Source organism: Helianthus annuus, chromosome 12 (assembly GCF_002127325.2).
Source record: "Helianthus annuus cultivar XRQ/B chromosome 12, HanXRQr2.0-SUNRISE, whole genome shotgun sequence".
In the NCBI taxonomy this organism is placed as follows: Eukaryota; Viridiplantae; Streptophyta; class Magnoliopsida; order Asterales; family Asteraceae; genus Helianthus; species Helianthus annuus.
The window spans coordinates 108,352,265-108,378,148 of NC_035444.2; the positions used below are offsets into that span (position 1 = coordinate 108,352,265).

The 25,884-nt window shown below is 41.7% G+C and overlaps 1 protein-coding gene across 1 annotated transcript; it reads left to right on the top strand.

The window, feature by feature from the left end:
* Window positions 1-11,860: 11,860 nt before the first annotated feature.
* LOC110895766 (11S globulin subunit beta) lies at window positions 11,861-15,195 on the top strand. Its single transcript, XM_022143121.2, has 5 exons — window positions 11,861-12,298; window positions 12,706-13,234; window positions 13,312-13,550; window positions 13,632-14,543; window positions 14,654-15,195. Exons 2-5 carry the CDS (start codon window positions 12,913-12,915, stop codon window positions 15,077-15,079), a joined length of 1,899 nt encoding a protein of 632 aa, XP_021998813.1. The 5' UTR covers window positions 11,861-12,298; window positions 12,706-12,912; the 3' UTR covers window positions 15,080-15,195.
* The last annotated feature ends 10,689 nt before the right edge of the window (window positions 15,196-25,884 follow it).

Genomic DNA, 25,884 nt, shown 5'->3' on the forward strand with positions numbered 1-25,884 from the left:
AATAAGTCGGCACGTTGGTCATCGGTGTGGACCTTAACAACATCGATTAGCCTTTTCTCAAAGCAATCACGTATGAAGTGATATTTGATTTCGATGTGTTTGGTCTTTGAATGCTGCACAGGATTTTTAGTGATATCTAAAGCAGCAGAATTATCAACGTATATAGGAGTAGTTAGGAATTCAAAACCGTAGTCCCGCAATTGTTGTTGGATCCAAAGAACTTGTGAACAACAACTTGAGGCAGCAATGTATTCAGCTTCGCATGTTGATGTAGCGACGCATGTCTGCTTCTTGCACTGCCATGTGACTAGGCGATTTCCTAAAAACTGACATCCAGCCGTTGTGGATTTGCCGTCGATTTTACATCCGCCAAAATCAGAATCACTGAATGCGACCAAGTCAAAGTTATTATCCCTAGGATACCACAGACCGGTGTCGGGGTAAGCCTTCAAATAACGAAAAATCCTTTTGACAGCTGCAAGATGTGAGGCCTTCGGGTTAACTTGATATCTGGCAAGTAGGCATGTTGGGTACATTATATCTGGCCTTGATGCTGTGAGGTACATAAGGGATCCGATCATCGCGCGATAGTATGAAGGGCTAACAGGTTCACCCTTCAAGTCAGGAGTTATTCCGTGATTAGTTGGCAGTGGGGTACCAATGGGCGTTGCATCGGACATCTGGAACCGGCTCAAGATGTCTCCAACATATTTAGTCTGATGGATGAATATCCCAGACTCCGTTTGTTGCACTTGTAGGCCCAAAAAGAAATTCATTTCCCCCATAGCACTCATCTCGAATTTATCCTGCATGATGCGCTCGAAATTCCTACACAAAACATCATTAGTAGAACCAAAAATAATATCATCAACATATACCTGTACCAGAAGAAGATCTCCATCTTGTTCTTTGATAAAGAGAGTACAATCGATAAGACCTCTTCGAAACCCGTTCTCCAGCAGATATGTAGATAAGGTTGCATACCAAGCTCGTGGAGCTTGATGAAGACCATAGAGAGCTATGTTGAGCAACCAAACCCGATCGGGATGGACAGGATCTTCAAAACCTGGAGGCTGTTCGACATATACCTCTTCTTCAACCACACCATGTAAAAATGCACTTTTGACGTCCATCTGGTAAACCTTGAATCCTTTGAATGAGGCGTAAGCCAGAAAGATCCGAATAGCTTCCAGACGTGCAACTGGTGCATAGACTTCGTTGTAGTCGATCCCCTCTATCTGACGAAAACCTTGAACGATTAAACGAGCTTTGTTTCGAATAACCACTCCATGGTCGTCTTTCTTGCATTTGAAGACCCATCGAGTGCCAATCTTCTTGTAGTTCTCAGGCTTTTCAACAAGCTTCCAAACACCAAGCTTGTGAAATTGCTGTAATTCTTCCTGCATGGCTTCAACCCAAGCACTGTCTTTCAATGCTTCTTTCCACGACTTTGGTTCTTCTTGTGACACGTAACACGCGAAGGACCAGTCATTTTGTTGACCAGATTCTCTTATAGCTGAATACAAACCAGCATTTCGGTTGTTTCTCAGCTGATTACGCGTCTGCACACCGCGATGGACATCTCCTATTATGTTCTGCTGGGGATGGGTATCGTGAATCCTCATTTCAGGATTATCTGGCACACGAGCATTGATACCCAAGTTATTCAGATTAAGATCAACAACCAGCTCCACACCTGGAATGTGGGTAGAGGTGGATGCATTCCCTTCAGCAGTGTCTACATTCTGCGTATGAGGTGTATCTACAGAAGCACCTTGAACAGGAGCAGCTGGAGCTGAAGATCCTTCAGCTGCATCATGATATTCATCATCTTCAGAAGAGTCATTATAATCAGCAGCATCTTCATAAACCTCATTTTGAACCATATTGTTGACTGACGAAGAAGCTTGAGGGTCAACAACAATAGGTCTAACCAATGGCGAGACAGCAGCGTTGTCACTTTCCAACAACATTCGAGCCGCTGCTGATTCCTCGTCAAAGGTTGGCAGATTGAAGGAGTCAAATAGCCCATCATAATCGAACATCCACGGATCACCCGGAGCCCTAACAGGACTCGTGTACCTTTGAACCCTAACTTCGCTCCATAGCTCAATCTTTTTGGTAGCTAGATTCCAAACACGAAAATTCGGAGTAGCATATCCAAGGAAGAAACCCTCGATAGCTCTTGCACCAAACTTTCCATCCGGCTCAATCATAGTACAAGGAGCCCCAAATGGTTCAAGGTAAGAAAGATCCGGTTTCCTTCTCTGAAGGAGTTCGAAACAAGTCTTGCCATGTCTCTTAACTGTAAGAACTCTGTTTAACGTGTAGCATGCAGCCGATACAGCCTCCCCCCAGAATTGAATAGGGAGTTCCGACTCTACTAACATTGTTCTTGCAGTTTCGATAATCGTCCGATTCTTCCTCTCAGCGACACCATTTTGTTGTGGAGTATAACGAGAACTGTACTCATGAAGAATGCCTTTAGAAGTACAAAACTCATCCATAACTTGATTCTTGAATTCAGTTCCATTGTCGCTTCGGATCCTTTTCACTTTCAACGTATAGAGATTTTCCAACATTGTGAGAAGGGCCTTGAGGATGCCAGGAGTTTCACTCTTGTGTGCCATAAAAGATACCCAAGAAAATCTAGAGTAGTCATCAGTAACTACTAAACAATAAGCATCACCAAACGTTGTCTTGTGCTTCATAGGTCCAAAAAGGTCCATATGAAGACGTTCGAGAGGCATGCTGACAGTGTTGATTTTCTTCAAAGGGTGAGACTTCTTTGTTTGCTTCCCCTTTTGGCACGAGACACAGATATCTTGTAGATGAAAACTTCTCACAGGCACACCATTCACAAGATTATTTTTCACCAAATGGTTCATCTTTCTCAAGTGAATGTGTCCCATTCTTCTGTGCCAAGATATAGACTCCTTTTCTGTGGCTTTTGAGACAAAACAAGTGACTTGTGCAGATGTTGTAATCGCCTGGCTCATGTCGAGAATATAAAGATCATTAACTCTCGGAGCCGATAAGAGAATCCATTCTTGTGGAATTTTGAATCCAGGTTTCAGCACATAGCAGCCAGCATCATCAAAAATCACTGAGAACTTTTTATCGCAGATTTGCGACACACTCAGAAGATTGTGATCAATTTGCTTCACATAATTGATCTTATCAAAGCACACGATACCATTGGAGATACTTCCTTCTCCAGTGATGTAGCCACCTTTATCACCTGCAAAAGCAACATACCCTCCTCTAATATTTCTCACGTCGTATAGGAGCCGTAAGTCGCCAGTCATGTGCCTGGATGCCCCACTATCAACAATCCAATGACTATTAATAGTTCCTCCTAGAACATCCTGCACATGTCAAGTAAAACATCAGTTGAGAATGGGGACCCAAGCCTTAGTGGTCTTGGGTCGTCCCTGAGCATCACGAAACGTGATATCAATCTCTTGATGGTTTTTCAAAACAACTGCTCCCCCTGAATTGTCACCCTTTTTAGGTAACCAAGGTTGTTTTTGCCTACCAGATTTTGAAGATTCTGGTTTTGCAGGTTGTGACATACTTGGTTCCTTTTGAACTGTTTTAACTTCAGTTTTTAAGACTTTTTCAACAGTTTTCATGTTTTTACGTCGTTGTTTGGTTTCTTGTTCTTTTACGGTTCGTTTATCATTTTTAGGTGAAACCGAACGACGTTGGGGGTGAGTTGTTTCAGGTGGAACTTTCTCAACAAATTTCTGCTTTGGAATACTTGGGCAATTTCTGATGATGTGCCCAATTGTTCCACACTTAAAACATTTTCTCCTTTCAACAAGCTTAGGAGATCTTGACTGACCACAAGATGTCGAGGTCGTGGACCCAGAGGTACTAGCCTTTTCATCACACCCGTTTGTGTGTTGAGTGTAATTGTTATCACTGTTTCGTTTTAAGATTGTGACTTGTTTTACAAAATCTGTATTAGATTTGTTTTCAAAAGTTTCAATCTTATCAGTACCCTTGGATGACACAAACTTGACATCCTTTTCTTTCTTTTGAACTCGAGCTCTTGTTGTTTCAGGCTTTTGAGCTCGATTGATTGGTTGTTTACCTTTAGAAGCACTAGGTTGTAGAGTGGTTGGAGATTTCTGATTCCTAAACTGTTTTCTAATTTCAGATTTAGGAATTGGATCACATTGTGTTACCACAATTCCTGGTAGAGTTTTTCCCAAAAATTTGTTTGTATTGTCTTCAAAGACTTTATCAATCAAAGATTTATTTACATTTTTAATTGGAAAAACGTGATCTGAATAGATTTTACTATCTCCAACCAAGGTATACAACACATTACTGCTTTTAACAGTAGACACCGCCTTCTTTTCAACCTTGACAGGATCTATCACTTGTTTCTCGACTGATGAAACGGCAGGAGTGTCAGGATCACACAGGATGTGATTCTCAATGGGAATGACAACTCCTTTCATCTTGTTAAGTGAGTTATCCTGTTCACTCACATCCACTTCTGGTTCATCATCCGATGTCTCACAGTCCTCAATGATTGGAGAACTTTGATCCATGGATGTTGATGCTTCTTGTTGCTTTTCGGATGTGTTAGATGAACTGTCCGGTTTGAACCCTAGGCCAGTAGTAAATTCCTCAAAATCAAGAGGCACACTGGGTTCATACCGAGGCATTTCCTCCTCATCAGGCATCTTGGTATAATTGTTCATAACAGGGGGCGGACATTTCTTGTACCCTATGCCTTTCTGATTCCCTTTCAATTGTTGAACATCGATGATGTGATCAAGCACAAATCGGGAGTTAGAATAACTATCCAACTTCTGTTTGATCGCATCATGCTCAGATTTGGCAATGGCTAGTTGCTTCTTAGTTTCTTCCACAGTGTTAATATATTCATTTATACTTACTTGCTTGTGGTAAACTACTTTATTAACTTCGGAAACATTTTTCTTTAAAGTTTCAATTACTTCCTTAAAATCTTTTTCGTTCCGAGTTAAAGCCATATTCGCCTCTTTGCATTTCGATAGTTCAATAACCAAACTCTGATTATGACTATGAAGCTTTTCTGATTCAAGCTTCATGTCAGCACATGATTTACAAATACTAGGGGCAGGAGGTTCAGAATTTACCTGACTAGTAGAGGCTGAACCATTTGCCATAAAGGCAGTTTGAAAAGAAAAAGCTCCATCTTCAGAAAATAGCTTTTCCATTTCCGTTGATGTAGCAGCAGCCTTCCTAATCAGAATTGATTTCTGACATTTAAGCTCATCAGCTTCATTCAGAAGATCCTGAATATCTTCACCTTCTTCCTCCTCATCAGGCTCTGAGTGATTATCCCCAGAAACAGAGCCTTCTTCATCTGAACTTCCAGAATAACCAGAACTGTCATCACTCCCAGAAGATTCTTCTTTATGAACCTGCTCGATGACTTTAGCATACAAAGCAGTTCCACTTCCCTGATCACCTTCCCCAAACTGCACTGACCAGTCACAGCCTTCATCAGCTTGAACAGCCAAAGCCCGATTGTGATTGGTAGTTCCAGGCTGTCCCTGATTGTTATTCACTGCCACCATCCTCCGTTCACGGTTTTCTTGTTGGGCATTCACATTCGTCTGGTTTCTGAAAGGGTTGTGATTGCCGTGTTTTGTTGGTCGAGTGCACTCACGTTTAAAGTGCCCTTTCTCGCCACAGTTAAAGCACGTGACGGCATTAATATCAAACCCATACTTCGTGTTTTTCTTTCCTTCCAACGAAGTTCTTCCAGTTCGTGCCATGAAATCTTTTGCCCTTCTGACCGCACTAGCAAAAGCCCATTTAATATCCATCAACTCCATTTCTTCCTTGTCGATCTGATCATAATCTTCATTGGTCATGTTGATGTTTCCAAGCTGACCTGCTACCAAACCACAGTAAGCACTGACCATGGTGTTGATAATTTCCATATGTTCCTTAGCAACTTCAATGCTAAGGTGTGAAAGATTTGAGTTGTCGACTCGGATCGTGTGATGATTTTGGGGTTGAGGTTGAGGATTGCTTGTATAGTGAGCTTGCTGTTGTTGTTGTTGAGGTTGTGGTTGTGGCTGTGTTGGAACAGGAATGTAAGACCTCGGATCGAATTGAGGTTGTGGTGGAGCAGCTGTTGACTGAGGAAACGGAAAGGAACTTGAACTTGTATTGGACACAAATGCAGTCTGCAGCTTAGGTTGCTGTTGCTGAGCTGCAGCGGATCTTGCCAAAGCATCGAATCCTGGAAGATACATTTCTGTATTCTGAGGAGCTGGAGCACGCCTTGCTTTCCTAATTTCTTCATCATTTTTATGTTCCAGCTTCTGAATGAACTCATAGATGTTAATCGTTTCTAGAGCTTTAGTATGCTTCAACAGCTCAATAAACGAACTCCATTTTGGGGGTAGGGCGTCAGCAAACCTATTCACCATGTCTGGTTGAGTAGCGACAACTCCATAAGCACACATTTCACTAATCAAATGATAGAAACGTGTGATCATATCATTCAGAGTCTCGTTTTCCAAAAACTGAAAGGATTCAAACTCTTTCTTCAACAAATCATGCCGAGATTTTCGAGCAGCTGCATTGCCTTCTCCTCTAGCAACTAAGGCATCCCACAATGCTTTCGTGGTCTTGCAATATGAAAACTGATGGTAGATGTCTTTGTTGAGTGCTTGAGTAAGTGTGGCATAGGCCTTCTTCTCCAATTCATAAGCCTTCTTGTCATTTTCAAGCATGTTGGCGTAACCTTCTGAAGTGGATGCTCTACTTTCAAGACTTTCATTGAATGCATTGACAAAACACATCCAAAGGTCGGTGCTTTGTCCTTGAACATATGTGTGAAAGCGGCCTTTCCATGACGGAAAGTCGTTCATGTGGTTCAGCTTTGGTGGACGATTGTTACTGCCTGTTTCACTCTCACTAATCAGAAGATTCTGAAGACTTTGACTTTGATTGGATACCAAAGCCCATTGACATGAACTTATTGACTGTTGTTGTTTAGGTATGGCACTCGTCATATATTCAGCCATCGACATCTGTTTCAGATCTGGTTGTGGATCCGTACTCCAATCCCAAGGGCTAGTACAACTCATTTTGATCAAATATAAAAACCAAACCTACACACCACAAACTGTTAAGTGCAAAAACAGATTTGAATCGAAAGATACAACCTGTTCGAAAGAACAATACTTGTTCGAATGATCAACAAGGTTCGACAGATCCTTGTTGAGTTTCGAACAAAGACTTCGAAGGATTGACTTCGAAAGATTGTCTATACGAAGGATCCTTATCTTTCGAAAGATGATTTCGAAAGATTCTCCTTATGTTTCGAACACAGGTCTCGAAAGATGATACTTGTTCGAAGAATCAACAGTGTTCGAAGGATCACTGTTGATGGCTCGAACAATAACCTCGAAAGATAACCTTGAAAGATTCACCCAACACGAAGGATCCTTATCTTTCGTAATGAACAGTAACTCGAAGGATGTATCTATCGAAAAGATTCCTTGACTCGAAGGATAACACACTGACTTCGAAAGATGTTCGAAGGATGGTTATCTTTCGAATCTCCTTGATCGAAGGATGATCCTTCGAGCTCGAAAGTTATCTTTCGACGGCTGACACACTGACAAAAGTACGACAGGTTGGTGAAAAGTTAATGTGGTTGGTGAAGTACTTTCGGCAGAAAGGATATGGTCTGCCAACAACTTTTCACCAAACTTTTTGACTTTCAAAAGTTTTACCAAAATAAGCAACCTTATCCTTAACCAGTTCACCGGAATAATGACCGGAATTATGGTCGGAATTTTCCAAGGCACTTAAAAACAAGTTTTCAAGTTACCCAACCCAACCTTGAACACTCCCGAAGGTTTAGAACGCGTTTTTATGCAGAAAACTACCAAAAACGGGTGCTAAACCAAGTGTCCAAACACACCAAGGAACTTGAACAATCCGGTTTTAAACAAGGTAAAGAGCGAGGCTCTGATACCACTTGTAGGTCCCTTTTCTCGGAGGATCGAGAACAAACCTAAACCTTGTTATACTAACCCACTAGCAAGTGCGGAATCCAAGCTAGTAGGCAAACCGAGATGAAGCAAGTAGAGAAACAAACACACAAGATTTCACCGATTAACACCACTGTATTAATACGTATGAAGGTTCCGGTTACAAGCACAATGTTTACAAATCTAACTTGCAAACTCTCACTATGTGTGTGTGTGTTTCGGACAGAATACTCTCTACTCTCTTTCTGTCTGTCTGTGTGCATCTGTCTTTCACACTACACTGCATGGGTATATATATACCCAGCACAGGTTGTCTATCCCGAAGGATCCGATAGATGGTCCGAAGGATCATCTATCGAGGACAAGCCATTCGAAGGATGAGCAGGGACCTCGAAGGATGATCCTTCGAGGTCTAACAGTCGAACCATATCTATCGACCATCTCGAAGGATCAATAGTATCCTTCGAGTCTATCCTTCGAGGCTATCCTTCGAGACAGACTAACATATCAAACATATGTTAACTGTTGGCCAAGTCAAACTAGGAGGATAGTTGACTTGGTCAACTTACAGACTACCAAAGACATCGTTTATATATAGACCGAATACAGACAAAGTACAGACACAAGTGCATCAACATAATTTTAATTCATGTGGGTATTACATAATACATACATATGATCTATATGATGGGTCGAGTTACGGGTATAGTATTTAATCATACTATTGTTTGTATGATGACTTTTATTAGTTACTCGTATGATTATTATACTTGCTTATGATGAAAATTGCCCTTACATAATACGAAACGATGTAGAAGACACTAGACTTTGAATCTCTAAGACACGTGCACGTTTAGGGTCTTAAAACAATAAAGATTAAAGAATGACTTATAAAAGAAAATAAAGAATTAAAGAAAAGAGAACGAACATGATTGAGAGATAATACTCTCCGATGGATACATCCCAAGATTTGGTGTGGGTGTGTTTCATGCACACACCAGGAGCGGTGCGTGGCAACTAAGATTTCAAAGACACGCCCAAGAGCCAAGATTTGGTGTGGGTGTGTTTCATGCACACATCAGGAGCGGTACGTGGCAACTAAGATTTCAATGACACGCCCAAGAGCCACACGCGTGAAGTACTTGCCCGCTATTGTTTACCGACAACTAGCGACGACAGTGAGCTGCTTTTGGGCTCCTTCACTTAGTCGGTTGTAGTGGACTTTCCCTCGACCGGTCTACTCAATACGAATGGTTTACCGTGTGTAGTTCTGGAGACCTAAGGACTATCCTCCACGTGGTTTATGACGATTAAAGATGAATGCTGAAAGATAATGAATAAAACCACGTGATACGATAAAGATAAAGATTCATAATATGAATGCGATAAGATGAAAATATAAAGATTAGATAAGGTGACGATAGGCACGATCTTAGGACTGTTTACTTGATATGTTGTGGTGTTTGGATCATAACTTGCAATCACATAAAACGAATGATTTGATGAATAAATGATATTTTACCTGGTTTTTGATATACCTTTTATTTTACCCAGGTTTAAAAAGCTGGAACTTGTTTTCAAAAATCGATATGTATCATGTTCAGGTTAGTTAAGATTGTTAGACATGAAGCTGGTGAGGAATGGGTAGAGAAACTTTGGCAAGACGTGATGAGTTTAGATGATTTGTTTATTTTATTATTTATATATGAAAGTTCGTTTATGATTCTGTTGCTATAAAGGACGAGTAACGCCTAATCTTTTTTTATATTTAAATCATTTTTATGGTTTTATGATTTAAACATATGACTAGGCGTTTCCTCCTTGAATTTTTTTTTTTTTGAAATCTAATATATTACTAGAGAAAATGTGGGGTGTTACAAATTATTTAGTACAAAATGTTCTATAATCCGATCCAAGACTTGTAACCCGAGCTTCATTGTCATGGAGTCATACCTATTCATGATTTTACATTGTAAGAATTAGTATAATCATATAAATATATACAAGAATAAACTAAAGTTTAAACTACTAAACAACCCATGGAGTAAACCCACCCTCTAGCGTTGGCTACGCCTAATTCTCTAGTGTTGGCCTCTTCTGCATAAGGAAGGGCTGGTGTAGCACAAATGGTTTCCAGCGTGGCTACATCCTCTAGTGTTGGCTATGCTAATTCAAGCGTAGTCTACGCCCCCACCTGTGTAATTCTATAAAACTACTTGTTTAACATATACTATGACCCGTTACCTTATCCATCTTTATTGAGCTAGAATAAACCTGTCGAAACACACTTTAAAACATAATAAGCTCATAGAGACTAATTATAATCCTTTTATATACATAACACCTTTAACATATAAACTTACATCTCCTCTAAGTGTTAATTTGGAACTCTAACAATCTCCTTACTACATGTGTTTATAACAGCATGCAATTTTTTTGTATCTAAACACAATATATTAAAAAGACCAAAGGTTAGATACTTACTTAAATACGTTTCAAATCCACCTACATAAATTAGCCTAAACATGTTTAAGAACACTTATACTAGGTTAAATGAAGCACTTATAATATATCAATACTTTCACTAAACTCTTTTATTTATGAGACTTTATGCAAGGTTTTAATAGTTATAAATTTCATATCGTACTTTTTAAGATCACTAACCAATTGATATATCAAGAAAACGATCAATATTAGGTTATGGCATTTGTTACCTCCTTATAATCTAGTTACCATCACTTTTGTGTTCAAGATACGCCAGCCTGTGCTTCAATAGGTTCCACATATGATTATATATATTATATAATATAAGACACCCATCATATATAATGCCTTGTTATGATCATAATTTCATGCTATACGATTAAAACCAAATCATCCTATTGTATGTTTATCCATATCAACTGATAAACAAATCTTACATTAGGTTCGCTACAACAAAAGTCTAGTTCTTTCAAGAGAGATTTACAAGCGATGTTGATGTAACACCATTTGTTCCTTGGTTATGCTAGCAAAGGCAACAAGTTCTATTATGAAAGCGGAAACTGGTTCCTTGCGGCATCATGCGGTAGGGAAAACCTAGTTTCTTTTATAACTAACACCATTTTACTAAACAATTTTTATAAAAACCCTTTGAGAAAAAGATTTAAAAAGATTGTCCTTTTGGATACACGAGAATAAGAGATATATGAATACTAACTCAAAGTGTGAGATCAGATTAAAACTTGCATCATAACATAAGGCCGTAGGGTATGGTGGGGCTTGGGTTGAGGCATTTGTTGACACGTGGAATGGGAGCCCCCCACCACTCAAACCCACGCCCATGGGGTATGGTGGGGCTTGGGTTGGGGGCATGAGTTTGGTTTGGCCATTAAGAGCCTGCCATGTCACTTACTAGCCCGCCTCACGCCCGGCTTCAAACCCACGCCAATGAGACCACGCCCAAACCCACGCCCCAACCCAAGCCCCATACCCACAGCCTAAGCTCAAAACAGCAAATAGTCACACTCAAAAGTCAGCCAAGGGCCCTGTCTTTATTTACTCAGCCCACTTTCTTATTTCATAAATCTTTTTTGAGTTAATTGCCAAAATCGTCCCTGAGGTTTGGACAGATTTGCTATTTTCGTCCAAAATGACACTTTTGTACCAAATTGCCTCCAACGTTTGTAACTTTTTGCCATTTTCATCCAAACCACTAACTTAGTTTATTTTTTTTCTGTTAAATTGAGGATATTTTGATGAAACTGGCAAATATAAAACCACAAGGACGATTTTGGCAATTTACTCAAACCCTTTATAATTTCTTTTATTTAATTATTTTTGTTACATAAAAAAAAATTGAACTGAATATTATCTCTTTCTAGATCCATCAAACCTTTGTTCATCCCCTCTTTCTACAACAACAGCCTTGACCGTCGGGTACATTAACCAACCACCATCTCACCTTGAATCTCCACCAAATCCATCAAAACAATGTCGTCGTCCATAAGAAACCAACACTTTCACGTTTTTCCTACCATTTTCACCTGGTTCTTCGCAGATCTGAGCCATCTATTAAAAAATCGGTTCGATTTGCCGGACCAATTGAGGGGAAACTGATGGCAGCAGAGGAGTTCAAGTCTCACATCATCGGCGAACAAGCAAACGTGCTGATGTTTGTTTACACAGTGGCGACTACCTTTAGTGGTGATGGACTTGCAAAATCATTGATACCAATTACCACCTGGGATGATAGCGGCCGACTTTTGTTTACATGGAGAAACAAGATGGTCGTTTCTGTAATAAATATTTCCCCCCACATTATATTGTATCTTATTTTGAAATTCATAAATGTTATTGTTATTTTGATTGCAATTATAGTCTAATGAAATCATTACTTTACACAATAACATTTCTTGCTCACTGATTGATCACACCTAGTTCGGTTGATTACATAAAAATTTCGTAATAAAAATTTCCCCCAAATTCTATTGTTTCTTGCTTCGAAGTTCACAAATAATATTTTGATTTCCGGTATAGTTTAATAAAAGTACTTTACTCAAAGAACATTTCTGGCTGGAAGTACTAATGGTTCACAATTATTATATTAATGACTAACGACATACACAGTATTTTTAACATAAACATATATTTAGTTTATTCTCAATCTTATTGTTCTCTGGTTGACGATGATATTGATGACCAGGTTCACTGAATCCCAAGACGTGTATAATCTATAATATTCCTTCTAGGCCACATTCGCCACATATTTCCTTAAAATCCAACGTGTACACTATGCTCAGACTATACTTGCCACCATTTTCCTTGCGTGTCAACCCCTCACACTCCAACACTCACTATATAACCATGCTAACCACCACCTGACCTCACCAACTCACAGCATCGATCAACAATGAGGTCTGCCACTGGACTCGTCCCTCTGGGACTTTGCTTGCTACTGCTCTTTCATGGCTCGTTGGCTCAGATCCCATTCCAACGTCAGCCGCAGTCACCCCGTTTAAGTGGACGGTCCGACTGCCAGTTTCAACAGATCACCGCTAGAGAACCCAACCGACGTCAGGTTTCTGAGGCCGGGGTTTCTGAGTTCTGGGACTCCTTCGAGGGCGACGAACTAGAATGCGCCGGTGTGCAAGTAGTTCGTCATATAATTAACCCTAGAGGCCTTCTGTTGCCTTACTACCCTAACACACCTGAACTCGTCTATGTTGTACGAGGTACGACGTACCTTGGTAGTGATATGTGTTTGGTCTTTGATTTTTGTTGTTATAATGTAATGTCTGGTTGTACACAGGTCAAGGTCTTCAGGGAACAGTGCTTCCCGGATGCGTGGAAACGTTTGAGACATCAGAGGGTGGAAGGGAACAGTTTTTTGACAAGCATCAGAAGGTTTACAGATACAGGGAAGGTGATATATTGGCATTGCCTGCTGGCGCAGTTCATTGGACCTATAACGAAGGTGACACACCTTTGGTGGTTGTTGCTCTTCGTGACACCAGCAATGTGGCCAACCAGCTTGATCGTAACTTTAAGGTAGTTTTTAAAATGTAAATTTGTTACTGTATGACCAGTTCAAGTTTTGCCTCATTATTTCTCTTTTTTTTTGTTGATTAGAAATTCTTTTTGGCTGGAAACCCACAAAGCCAGGAGCAACAAGGAGAACCTTGGGGACAATCACAACGACCAAGAGGCCGCCACGGACAATCACAGAGACCAGGATGGGAAACAGGCCGCCATGGACAATCACAAAGACCAGGATGGGAGACACGCCCCAGACAATCACAAAGACCAGGATGGGAGACGGGCCGCCATGGACAAACGCAGCGTCCATCGTGGGAAACGGGTCGCACTGGACAATCCCAGAGACCAGGATGGGAGACCGGCCGTCCCGAACAACAACGACAGAGACAAGGCCAGACACAACGTCCATCATGGGAGACTCGCCGCTCTGGCCAGACCCAACGTCCATCATGGGAGACGGGCCGCCCTGGACAATCACAACGACCATCATGGGAGACGGGCCGCCAGCAGCAACAACCATGGTGGGAGACAAGCCGCCACGGACAGTCGCAACGACCATCATGGGAGCGAGAAGAACAAGAATGGGAACAGTATCATCCTGGCCAGCAACGAGCAGGTGGCAGACATCAGGGCGGCAAATACCAACAAGAACAAGAAGGTTATAACATGCTTGCCGGTTTTGATGACGAAATTCTCCAACAAGTTTACGATATCGAATACGACATCGTGATGCAGCTAAAAGGATTAAACGATGATCGTGGTTTAATCGTTCTAGCTGAAGATTTCCAAGTTTTGATCCCAGAAGAACAAGAACAATATTTCTCATCACGTGGCAACGGCATAGAGCAAACAATATGCTCCACCCAGTTGAGGGCCAACATTGCCAGCCCAGCTATTGCTGACGTGTACAACCCACGTGGCGGCCGCATCAGCACTCTCAACAGTCATAAGCTCCCAGTACTCGAGTCGTTCCAACTTAGCGCTGAGAGAGGAGTCCTGTACAAGGTAACACTTTGTTTCAAATGAATTTCAATATGTCATATTATATATATATATATATATATATATATATATATATATATATATTAATTAACTAAGCAAACTTATATTTGCAGAATGCTGTGCTTGCACCACACTACAACTTGAACGCCCATAGCATAATGTACATCATAAGCGGTAGCAGCCGTCTCCAGATTGTGCGAAACGATGGGTCACAGGTGTTTGATGACTGGGTACAAGAGGGTCAGCTGATTGTGGTTCCACAGGACTTTGCAGTGATCAAGAAAGCCGGGGAAGAAGGATGCGAATGGGTGGCGTTCAAGACCAACGACAACGCGATGACAACGCAGTTGGCCGGACGTTTCTCGTACATCCGTGCGCTCCCAGAGGAAGTGTTGATGAACTCATACAGCATCTCACGAGAAGATGCTAAGATCCTCAAGTATAGCCGGAAGGAAGGTGTGGTTTTGAGCCCAGGGTCCGGGTCTATCTCACCCATAAAAAAGGCCGAGAATGTTGTGTTAAAAGCTCTTTTTGGTTAGATCAAAGTCAGTGTTATGTATGTATGTATGATATGAGAATAAAAGCAGGTCACACGGTCTATGTAATATGATGTATTAAGCCTTTGAGAATAAAACTTCCAACTTCTGTTTTCGAATGAACTTGTTCACACTATATTTGGTTTCATGATACAACTCAATAATCTAAGAGCATCACTAATAGAGGTGTTTTTTTGGTGCTAATGTGGCACCTGCCCAACCAATGAGAGCATTTCTCTCTCTTAACCCACTCACATACACAAAAAAACACTATTTCTCTCTTCTCTCACCTCTCTCCTACATCACACTCACATAACTTTATTCCCTCCATTTTTTCTTATTTTTCCCCACAAACATAACTACACTCTCTCTCCTCCACCTCACACCCTCTCTCCTCCACCTCACTTTCTCTCTCTTTAAAAACACCAAAAAACATGTCTATTGTGGATGCTCTAATTAGTTGATAAAATTAGAATGAAAATTTAACAGCAGGCCCGGTGATAAGTAGGGGCAGATAGGGCAATGGACCCAAGATTTGAAAAGGCAAAATGTCTTCACGATTCTAGTAAATCTGTACAAAACCAAAAGCTTCAAGTCCATTCAAACATATTTAATTTCATATATAAAGTAAAAAAAGAAAAAAAAAATACTACAAACTCCAAAACTATTTTATAAAATGTATTAAACAAAGCATGTTTGAACAAAAAAACAAAAAACATTAACAGGGAATGTTTACGACAAATCTGGTTGATAACTTAAATCATTTTTAATATGTTTGTGTATATATATCATCATTGTTTGGTTCACTGTTCAGCAACGCAGCGGCCACGAATGTGTGATTCGGGATTTCGGGTCGTAATTTACTAATAGGGTTAGGATCGTTCGGTATTGTTAAATGTTGATTGTTGAAAATTAAAACTTTGAAGTTTGAACTTTCATATTTTTTTTTCAGAAATATGCCTCCTAAATACAAACATTTGTCCGGTTGTCAAAAACGTAAAAGAAGGAAAATAGAGGAAGAAAAAAGAAGGTCTCAAGAAGGGGCAATACGCAAGTTCTTTAAAAAAGAACCACAAAAAAAGTCTAATATTTAGGAAACAACAATTTGATGAGACTTCAACTGTACAAGAAGTTTTATTTTCACCCGAGGAGGATTTTAGAGTCAATTACTTTTTTATGTATCGTGGACCAAGCGATTGCTTCTCTTGAAACAAGATTCGAACAATACCAACAATATGAAAAAATATTTGGCTTTTTGTTTCCTAAAAAGTTAAGGGAACTTACTGAAAAAGATCTCAAGTCTCGTTGTTATGGTCTTCAATATGCATTGAAGTTTAAAGACGAATCCGATGTTGATGCTGATGAACTTTATGAGGAGTTGAAATTGTTTGAGACATTTTTACCTAGTCATATTGTTTGCCCTTTTGATGCTTTCAATAGTTTAAAGAAGATTGGTTTTTTTCCTAATGCATTAATTGCATATAGAGTGTTGTTGACTATTCCGGTAACAGTAGCATCAGCAGAAAGAAGCTTCTCAAAGTTGAAGTTATTGAATACTTACTTATGATCGAGTATGTCCCAAGAAAGACTCAATGGCTTAGCAATGATATCTTTTGAAAACGACATATTAGAGACTATGGATTATGAAGACTTGATTGAAAGCTTTGCTTTCAGAAATGCTAGGAGAACCGCACGATTCGCTTAAGTAGGTAAATTTAGATCATTTTGGTACAATACTTTTATTTTGATGATTGTTTTAACAATTAGTGTCATGTTATAGTTTTTTTATATATGATTATTGTGTTTAAATTATATGGGCCCGATTTATTTTTAGTGGCTCCAGGCCCAAAATGTTTAGAGATTTCTCGGATATAAAAACTGGGCAATTAAATTAATAATCAAATTTAATTGTATTCTTAACAAGCGCCTTCTTAAATTTTGTAAATTAAAAATATGAGTTTTTTCATTAAGACTAGAAGGAAGCCCGCACAATGCTGCGGCGACGATAGTTTGCAACGCACTACTCGTTCTATTAGTTTATCAATCATCTCGTGATATATTGTATAGTAATCATATTAGTGGGAATTACATGTGCGTTGCATGAGTCATTCAATCGATATTGGTTTGTTGAATATTAGAAGAAACAAAATCAAGAGTTTGCAAGGGAGCTAAAGTTGAGGCCTATGCAAGTCGAAGTTTGGTTCCAAAACAAAAAAGCTAGTATGTGTTTGGGGGTGTGTATGGGCCAGTTTTGGTCTATAACCTTAACCATAACTGAAATACGATTAGGTGAATAACGTAAACCAAAACCGATTGGTTAAATCAATTTTCCAATCATGTTTGTTAATGGGTTATAGAGGTGGGTTGGTTTGACTATGGTCAGGTTAACCAAAACAACAAAGAGCATAAAAAATAAACTCATATGGAAATCTTTATTTTTCGGTCATGAGTGTAAAAATAAACTCATTTTAAAATTTTATACCTGGACTCCAGTGCTGGTCCAAGGGTCATCTAACCCAAGGTAGGGCTTTGTGCTAGGGGTGCAAACGAATCGAGCCGAGCCCGAGCTCGACCAGGCTCGAGCTCGAGCTCAGCTCGATTCGAACTTTATTTCTAAAGCTCGAGCTCGGCTCGAAGGTAATTATAATTATTATTATACATATAATTAAGTTATTTTTTTATATTTATATAAATGGTAATTATTATTATATAAATATATGTTTAATATATTAATAAAAATTATATAAATAGAAAGCTCGTTTAGGCTCGCGAGCCGGCTCGAGCCCGATAAGCAAAGCTCGGGCTCGTTTACTAAACGAGCTTGTTCTTTAGGCTCGGGCTCGGGCTCGAGCTCGTTTAAGCTCGGCTCGTTCGAGCTTTTTTTCGAGCCGAGCTCGAGTAGCTCGGCTCGTTTGCACCCCTACTTTGGGCCTCCACTTGATTAAGGCCTTCAATTAAAAATAACGAAATTATATTTATATTTATGTTGGGAAAAGTATAAACAAAACTAACCCATGGTACTGTTCATTTGAGAGATGTATTAAAAAATAAAAATATTATTGAAAGCCTTTCATTTGAGAGAAGTATTAAAAAAGTCTCCACTTCAGCTTTATAAGCTAGAGAGTATACAGGAAGCTGTATCATTTACATAAGCATACACTGATCATTAACATAACCACAAGCCTTCTTCATCCACGTCTAGTTATGGTATTAAAAAAACGTTATATAAAACTAGATGAAGGAATTAGAATATAAAACGAACTTGTAGCAAGATTGAAGTAGGCATACTAAATTCTAACCACATGTGCACAATGTCGAGCACAAAAAAAATCTAGTTTTTAAGATAACTATAGAAACATTCAAAGTTCCATACTATAAAAAAATAGAGATTTTAGACTATAAACATAGGTTTGTTAGGCAATCAAGAACTTTGCTTGATCGTTATTCTAAAGCTTGTTTGTAACCAAACCGCTACTATACGGTTTGGTTCTAACTTTTAAGTTAAAATGTTTTTGAACTTTAGGTTTCCGAACCAAAACTGAAACTTTATAGATACTCTAACCAAGACCAGATCGCATGACACCGGTTCAGTTCGAAACCGGACTTCAATTTTTGGGCTAGTGGTTCTGTCTGAAACTGGTAGGGGTGTTCATGAGCCGAACCGAACCAAAAGGAGGTATGCTCGTGCTTGGTTCGGTTTGAAACCGAGCCGCTCGGTTCGGTTCGGATTTAGGAAATCCAGCGGAAATCTTATGCTCGAACTCGGTTCTGTTTAGAACCGAGCCGCTCGGTTCGGTTCGCTTTTGCTCAGTTTTATTTAGCATTCTGAAGGGGTATGGTCCCAGATCTCGCGTCAGCACGACCGCGAGTGACCATTACCCTTATCAAAACCCCCACTAGCTAATAACTTACCTGTGTCCGTGCGGGAACGCGCGAACACAGTGGTTGAATCTAATCTGCCTAATGATGGAGGAGGACTTACCTGGAATATGAGAACGGTATAGTAATGCGGCATGGCATCGCATCGGTTCGCTTTTGCTCAGTTTTCTTGACTGTATATCTCTTAAATGTCAACATATACACGTGTGATTCAGTTTACGAAGATTTTTCAATGCCGAGAACCTCGATCAGAGAGTAAAAAAGGCGTAAGGTTCACAATGGTGTAAAATTAAAATGGGATATACCGGGCTCGGATTCGAGTTACAGGAACAAGGCCCAAACCAACCACCCAAGAATGGAATCGTCGAGCGAAAACACTTGACAACCTCCTAGAAGCAGCTTTTCTTGCCACCAGGCCTTTCTCCATCAATTAGGAATCTGATGCCATCACTAAACACATTCCTTAAATTGTAGCCATTTGTTGAGTGTTTTTTTTTGTGTCTAATCCGCATATATATCACCATTGCCCTTGATTTTCTTGACTGTATATCTCTTAAATGTCAACATATACACGTGTGATTTAGTTTACGAAGATTTTTCAATGCCGAGAACCTCGATTATAAAGACCTCAATAAAGTCTGTCCCAAGGATTGTTACGCACTTCCGGAAATCGATGAAAAGGTCGATAACCTCGCACCATTTCGATGGAAGTGCTTCCTCGATTGTTACAAAGGCTACCACCAGGTACAGATGGCAATCGAAGATGAAGACAAAACGGCATTCCGCACCCCTACCGGAAATTACTGCTATACAAAAATGCCGTTTGGGTTGCGCAACCTATCAAAAACTGATGAACGACACTTTCCGCGGGCAAATCAGCAAAAGTGTCAAAATCTACATGGACGACCTAGTCGTCATGAGCATGGAAGAGGATACCATGCTCACCGATATCGAAAGAACATTCCAAACTCTGAGAAGCGTCAATATGAAGCTCAATCCAGGGAAATGCTCGTTTGGAATGGAAGAAGGCAAGTTCCTTGGATTCATCGTAACCAAAGATGGATTCAAGGTAAACCCGGAAAAGTTTAGGTGATCGAACGCATGCCATCACCTTCAACAATGAAAGAGATGCAACGACTAGCCGGCAAGCTAGCCGCACTAAACAGATTCTTAGCCAACCATGCAGCTAAATCTTATCCTTTCATCAAGACCTTGCGGAACTGTCTAAAGAAAAAACAATTCCAATGGACCGCAGAGGCCGAAAACGCTTTCCGGGAAATGAAAGAGTGTTTGATACAACTCCCAACTCTAACCGCACCACGCAAAGGTGAACCACTTATATTATACCTATCCGCCGCAGACAATGCGGTAGGTGCGGTACTAATAGTGGAGCGGGAGGGAGTTCAAACACCCATCTACTACATCAGCAAGATGCTCAACGACCCAGAGACAAGATATTCAATAATGGAAAAGTTGGTACTAGCACTAGTACACGCGTCAAGACGGTTGCGACGCTACTTCGCAAATCACGTCATCACGGTGTTAACCAACTACAGGATCGGCCCGATCCTATCCAAACCTGATATCTCTGGGAGGTTAGCAAAATGGGCAATCGAGCTGGGCGTACTCACGATAAACTACAAGCCGCGCCCCGCAATCAAGGACCAGGTCCTGGCAGATTTCGTTGCCGAGGTACCGGCAAATCGCATCCAAGAATGCGAGGAAGAACAAAACCCTGCATCACCACCACCTTCTTCAGAAACATGGGCACTTTTTACCGATGGTGCGTCCAACGAAGAAGGTGCAGGCGCAGGTCTGCGACTCGTCAGTCCCGATGGCCAAAAGCTTACCTATGCAATCCGCCTTGATTTCAAAAGCACAAATAACGAGGCAGAGTATGAGGCTCTATTGGTAGGGCTACGTCTAGCAGTCAAGCTCGGCGTACAACATCTAGAAGCACATGTCGACTCCTTGTAAGTTGCAGGGCAGGTGCGCGGTGACTATACCGCAAAAGGGGATATCATGATCCTCTACCTCGAGCAAGCCTTGCAACTAAAATCAAAATTCACTTCTTTCAATATCCGTCATATCAACAGAAGTGAAAACAAATCCGCGGATGCACTGTCAAAACTCGCATCCACCAGCTTCCAGCACTTGGTAAAGGAGATACGCATTGAAATTCTGCAGAATCCCTCAGTACCCCTGCGCCAAGTCAATGTCATCCAGTACGGTACAACATCCTGGATGACACCAATCATTGCATACTTGCGATCAGGTGTGACTCCCGAAAGCAAGTCAGAGGCACGTAAGTTGCAATACAAAGCGTGTCATTATAAAATGGGAGACGGCATCTTATACCGTAAATCATACCTGGGCCCACTCCTACGCTGCGTCAACCCCCAAGATGCCACATACCTTATCAGAGAGATACACGAGGGAATGTGCGGTATACACGCAGGGCCACGCATGGTAGTGGCTAAAATCATGAATGCTGGGTATTACTGGCCCAGCATGCACCTGGATGCCGTCAAAGAGTTGCGCAAGTGTATTAATTGTTAGCGACATGCTCCCAAGACCTTGCGCCCCAAGAACAACTTGATCCCGGTCACCACCGCATGGCCCTTTCAAAAATGGGAAATTGACGTGGTCGGACCTTTCCCAGACGCACCAGGTGTGGTCAAATTTATCATAGTAGCTGTCGATTACTTCACAAAATGGGTAGAGGCAAAACCACTCGCCTCAACCACTGCTATGATAACGAGGAAATTCATTTGGGAACACATTATCTGCCGTTTCGGTCTACCAATGTGCATCGTTACCGATAACGGCACCAACTTTGCTGCTGACGAATTTTAAAAATGGCTAGAAGAACTACATATTGAACACATATTCTCCTCTGTGGCACACCCGCAAGGGAATGGCCAAGTTGAGAGTATCAATAAAAGTCTAGTCGAAGGCATCAAAGCAAGGTTGGGAACAGCCAGGCGTGGCTGGGTCGATGAACTCCCAAGCATCTTATGGGCTCACCGAACTAGCCCAAAAACGAGCAACGGGGAGACGCCGTTCAGCCTGGTGTATCGCTCAGAAGCAGTAATCCCCGCGGAAGTAGGTCTTCCTTCACCTCGAATGTTGGCTATCAGCAAAATAGCCAACAACGAAGCACACAGGCTTGACTTGGACCTCCTAGAAGAAAGGCGCGAAAACGCTGCCATCAACGAGGCCAAGTACAAAACCAAGCTTGAAAAATACTACAATTCACGCGTGCGGGTTTGTACCTTTAACCCGGGAGACTACGTCCTTCGCGATAACGAAGCATCTAACGCTGAACGCCCAGGAAAACTTGCCCCCAAGTGGGAAGGACCCTACCTCATCAAAGAGGTCTTGGGCAAAGGCGCGTATAAACTACAAACGTTAGAAGGCGAAACTATCGCACGCACATGGAATGCACAACAGCTTCGACGCTGCTACATGTAAGCCATGTTCTTTACATTTCCATGTAACCTATCGAGCCGCAGGCCATTTGCAAATAAATAAACGAGCGATTTAATGCAATTTTGTTTGTTACTACTATTACAAATGCGTGTTCCACTTTGCGGTATCCGCAAAAACAGATTGGCAAAATCTTCATTCGCGATACCCACACAAAGTGACAACCACACACAAATATTGTAATAGGCTAGCAAAGGCAAAACATTAAGTGTCTATCCGGCCGGATACACACACGGGTTTTTACAAAACTTACACAATTCCTAAACCCTAATAGGGCAAACAATGGAATTGACTAATACTCATACGACAAAGGTATAGAGTATACTCAACCCCGTTTACAACGGGTAGAGTCTTACATACACACGTTCAAACATGCAAGGAGTGAGAACACTTGTACAAATTGAGCAAAAACAGTTGAACTTTATATTCAAAAAATTCATACACCCGCGCGGTGTATAAAGGATTTACATAAAGTTCTAACATTTACATGAGGAAAACAAAAAAGGGCACGCATGCCAACCTAGTCCTACTTTGTACCGCTGGTACCCGCGCCACCTTCGGCGTCACCAGCAACTTCTTCCTCTTCCGAGTCATCAGCATTAGCATATAACAACCGTAAACGGTCTACATAGTCAGGCGCATCCATGCACTTGTCAAGCTCCTCAACCGCAGCGATAGATGTGTCGTAAAATGATGCACAAGCCGCCTCAAGAAGCGCTTCGGTGTCCACATCACGAAACCGGGACCGTTCATCAGTGTAGCCGCCTTTAGACAAGATGTTTATGTGGCCGATGCATCGGTTATAACCAGCTTTAAAACCAGCATCTCGGGCACGCTGCTTAATCAAGTCTATACCAGTTACAGTCTCAGGCGCATCCAGGATAGCTGTAACAATCTGCAACAAAAGAGCAATAAGATTATCACGTGCTAATCCAAATAAATGCAAGGGCACCAGATACTTACATGTGCAATACCGTGACACCGCATCCACTCACGGTCAGTCTCAAGCTGGTTAAACGAAGAGGTAAGGCCATCTCTAGTCACGCGGGCAGTAATCTCTGCAAGCTTGGCCTCGTGAGTCTGCACCTCAGCCTTTCTAAAGCAAGAAACACAGTTTGTACAAAATTATTACACATACCCGAAAGGCAGAAGGAAAGTTCAAACAGAAAAGGCAACTCATACCTGAAGGCTCCCAACAATCTGGTTCAGGTGGCCGCGATCAGCATTCGCTTCTTCAAGAGCCTTAGAAACGCGGCCCTCCCTCTTCTTGGCCTCTTCAAGAGCATTTGCAGCACGGGCCCCCGCCTCTTTGGCCTCTTCAAGCGCCTTTGCTAACCGGGCCTCTGCTTCCCGGGCCTTAACAGCAACCGCTTTGGCCGCAGCCTTTTCCTTGCTCAAAGCAGTATTCGCTGCCTTGACATTGATCAACTCCTGACGCACATGAAATAAGGTTTCATTCTGTTTGGCCCAAGATACTTTCCAACTCTTGCGCTCATCAGAAAGTTTTTCATTCCAACTCTTGCGTTCATCAGAAAGTAACTTGGCAAGAGTACAAACCTGTTTAAGCTCAGCGGTTGCAGCCCACTCCTCGGTCTGCTTATGCTTCTCAAAAGCAGCCTCACCAACTCTTCCGCCTCGGCTCGCAGGCGCGCAGCCTCCTCCTCCTTGCGGCCCAAAGCTAGGTAGTCCTCCATAATGGCATTCGCCATTATGGAACTCCCCACAAGCATGGAAGAGAGTTGATTGACCCAGAGCTCACGCGGCAAGGCGCGAGCTCGATTAACTTCAAAAGGGGTGCCTACACCGCCCAAAATCTCCTTGCAAAAAAAAGGATTATTTGAAACATCATCCCCCTTCAAAACACTCCAAGGGGGACGATGATAGGCAACGGCCCGATCATCTGTATAGGTGCGGTAGTAATACTCCAGTTCAGACTCTCCAGGCTGAATTGGAGGCCCTTCATAACCCGCACCACCAGAAGCAAAACCAGGAACCTTCTCAGCAGCAGGAGACTTCTGCGGTTCAGCACCAGATTTTTGCTTTCTAGCATCAGAAAACCTCAAGTCCAAATCATCAGCATCATTTGGAGAGATCAGGTTGTTGGAGGAATCAACAGTATCAAAAATCTAGGACGCAACTTTCCCCACAGTCTCCTCTGCCTGCACTGAAGGATCAGGCACCACCTTGGCAGAAGGATCGGTGAAATCTTTAGTCACCCCCACATCCGCAGCTGTGTCATGCGGGGGAGACAAAGGCATCTCAAACAAAGAGGAGAAGTCCCTTCGTTGCGGTTCTGCAAAACAAGAAAGCAATAACTATCAGAAAACACCACAACTTTTATCATTTATACTTTTCATCTTTCGCAAATTTTCGTTTTACGTATAGTTCTAAAATTTTCGAGTTAATACGACACAACGTGCATGTGTGGTTCAACGTTTTTACCTCTATTTTTCCATGTTTGACAGGTTCGTCGCAATACGCATATTATAGGTCGAGTCAGTGTTGGTTGTCGATGACGATTGTGTGACATTAGTACTATTTGACACCGTTTTACGCCCCGCCGGCATGCAAACACTTACAAAGGTTATAAATCACTTACCAGCAGTAACCGAAGGTTTCTTTTGCGTCGCACCAGTTGACCTTTTGGTCTGCATCTTCCGACGCTTTAATTCACCAGCACCAGCAGTTTTCTCCTCTGGCTTTCTCTTCTTTTCAACAGTAGGCTGCGAACCCACCGAGGTTCCACCTGCAGCCGCACCACCACCTGGAACACCCAAACCCTCAAGGGTGTCAGATACTACCACGTAATCGGTATATCTGCGGTAACAAGAACGAGTGATACCTACTGCTTGCGACACCAAAGGAGGGGCAACAGAACCCTCAGGTTTTCCCTTACCGCGACCCTGCGCGGGTTTCTTGACTTGCTTCCTCTCCACATGTTTCCTAGGGACAGTTTTCACTTCAAACTTCCCTAAGTCCCCAGGATTACCTGCGTTCGACAAAATCAAGCAAGCAAATCAAGGGGTGAACTTTAAACAACAAAGGAAGTTTTAGAAGGTACCTTTGCCCTGCGGCAGGGGTGCATTCAACATATCACGTGCGGGAACGCGGAAATTGCCAACAATCTCCAAGTTAAAACCTTCACGTTCCCCACACGGAAGCAACTCAACCTTGCCCTCGAAGTCTGGCTCAAACATCCTCCATAAGGGAGCATCCTCTGATAAACCACATGCAAAGTCAGTAAAACAAGTAAAGGAAACAAGGAAACCTCACAAGGGTGATAATGCTTACCACCACTCTTTTCCCGCACAACAGGCCTTGCCTTCCTATCTGGCCTGGTTAGCATCATCCGCAACACCCAAAGTTCATTGTTGCCCAGTTTCTTAAGTTCAATAGGTCTCAGCCTAGAGAACCAATCCACAGTCTTTGCGGTAGCAACA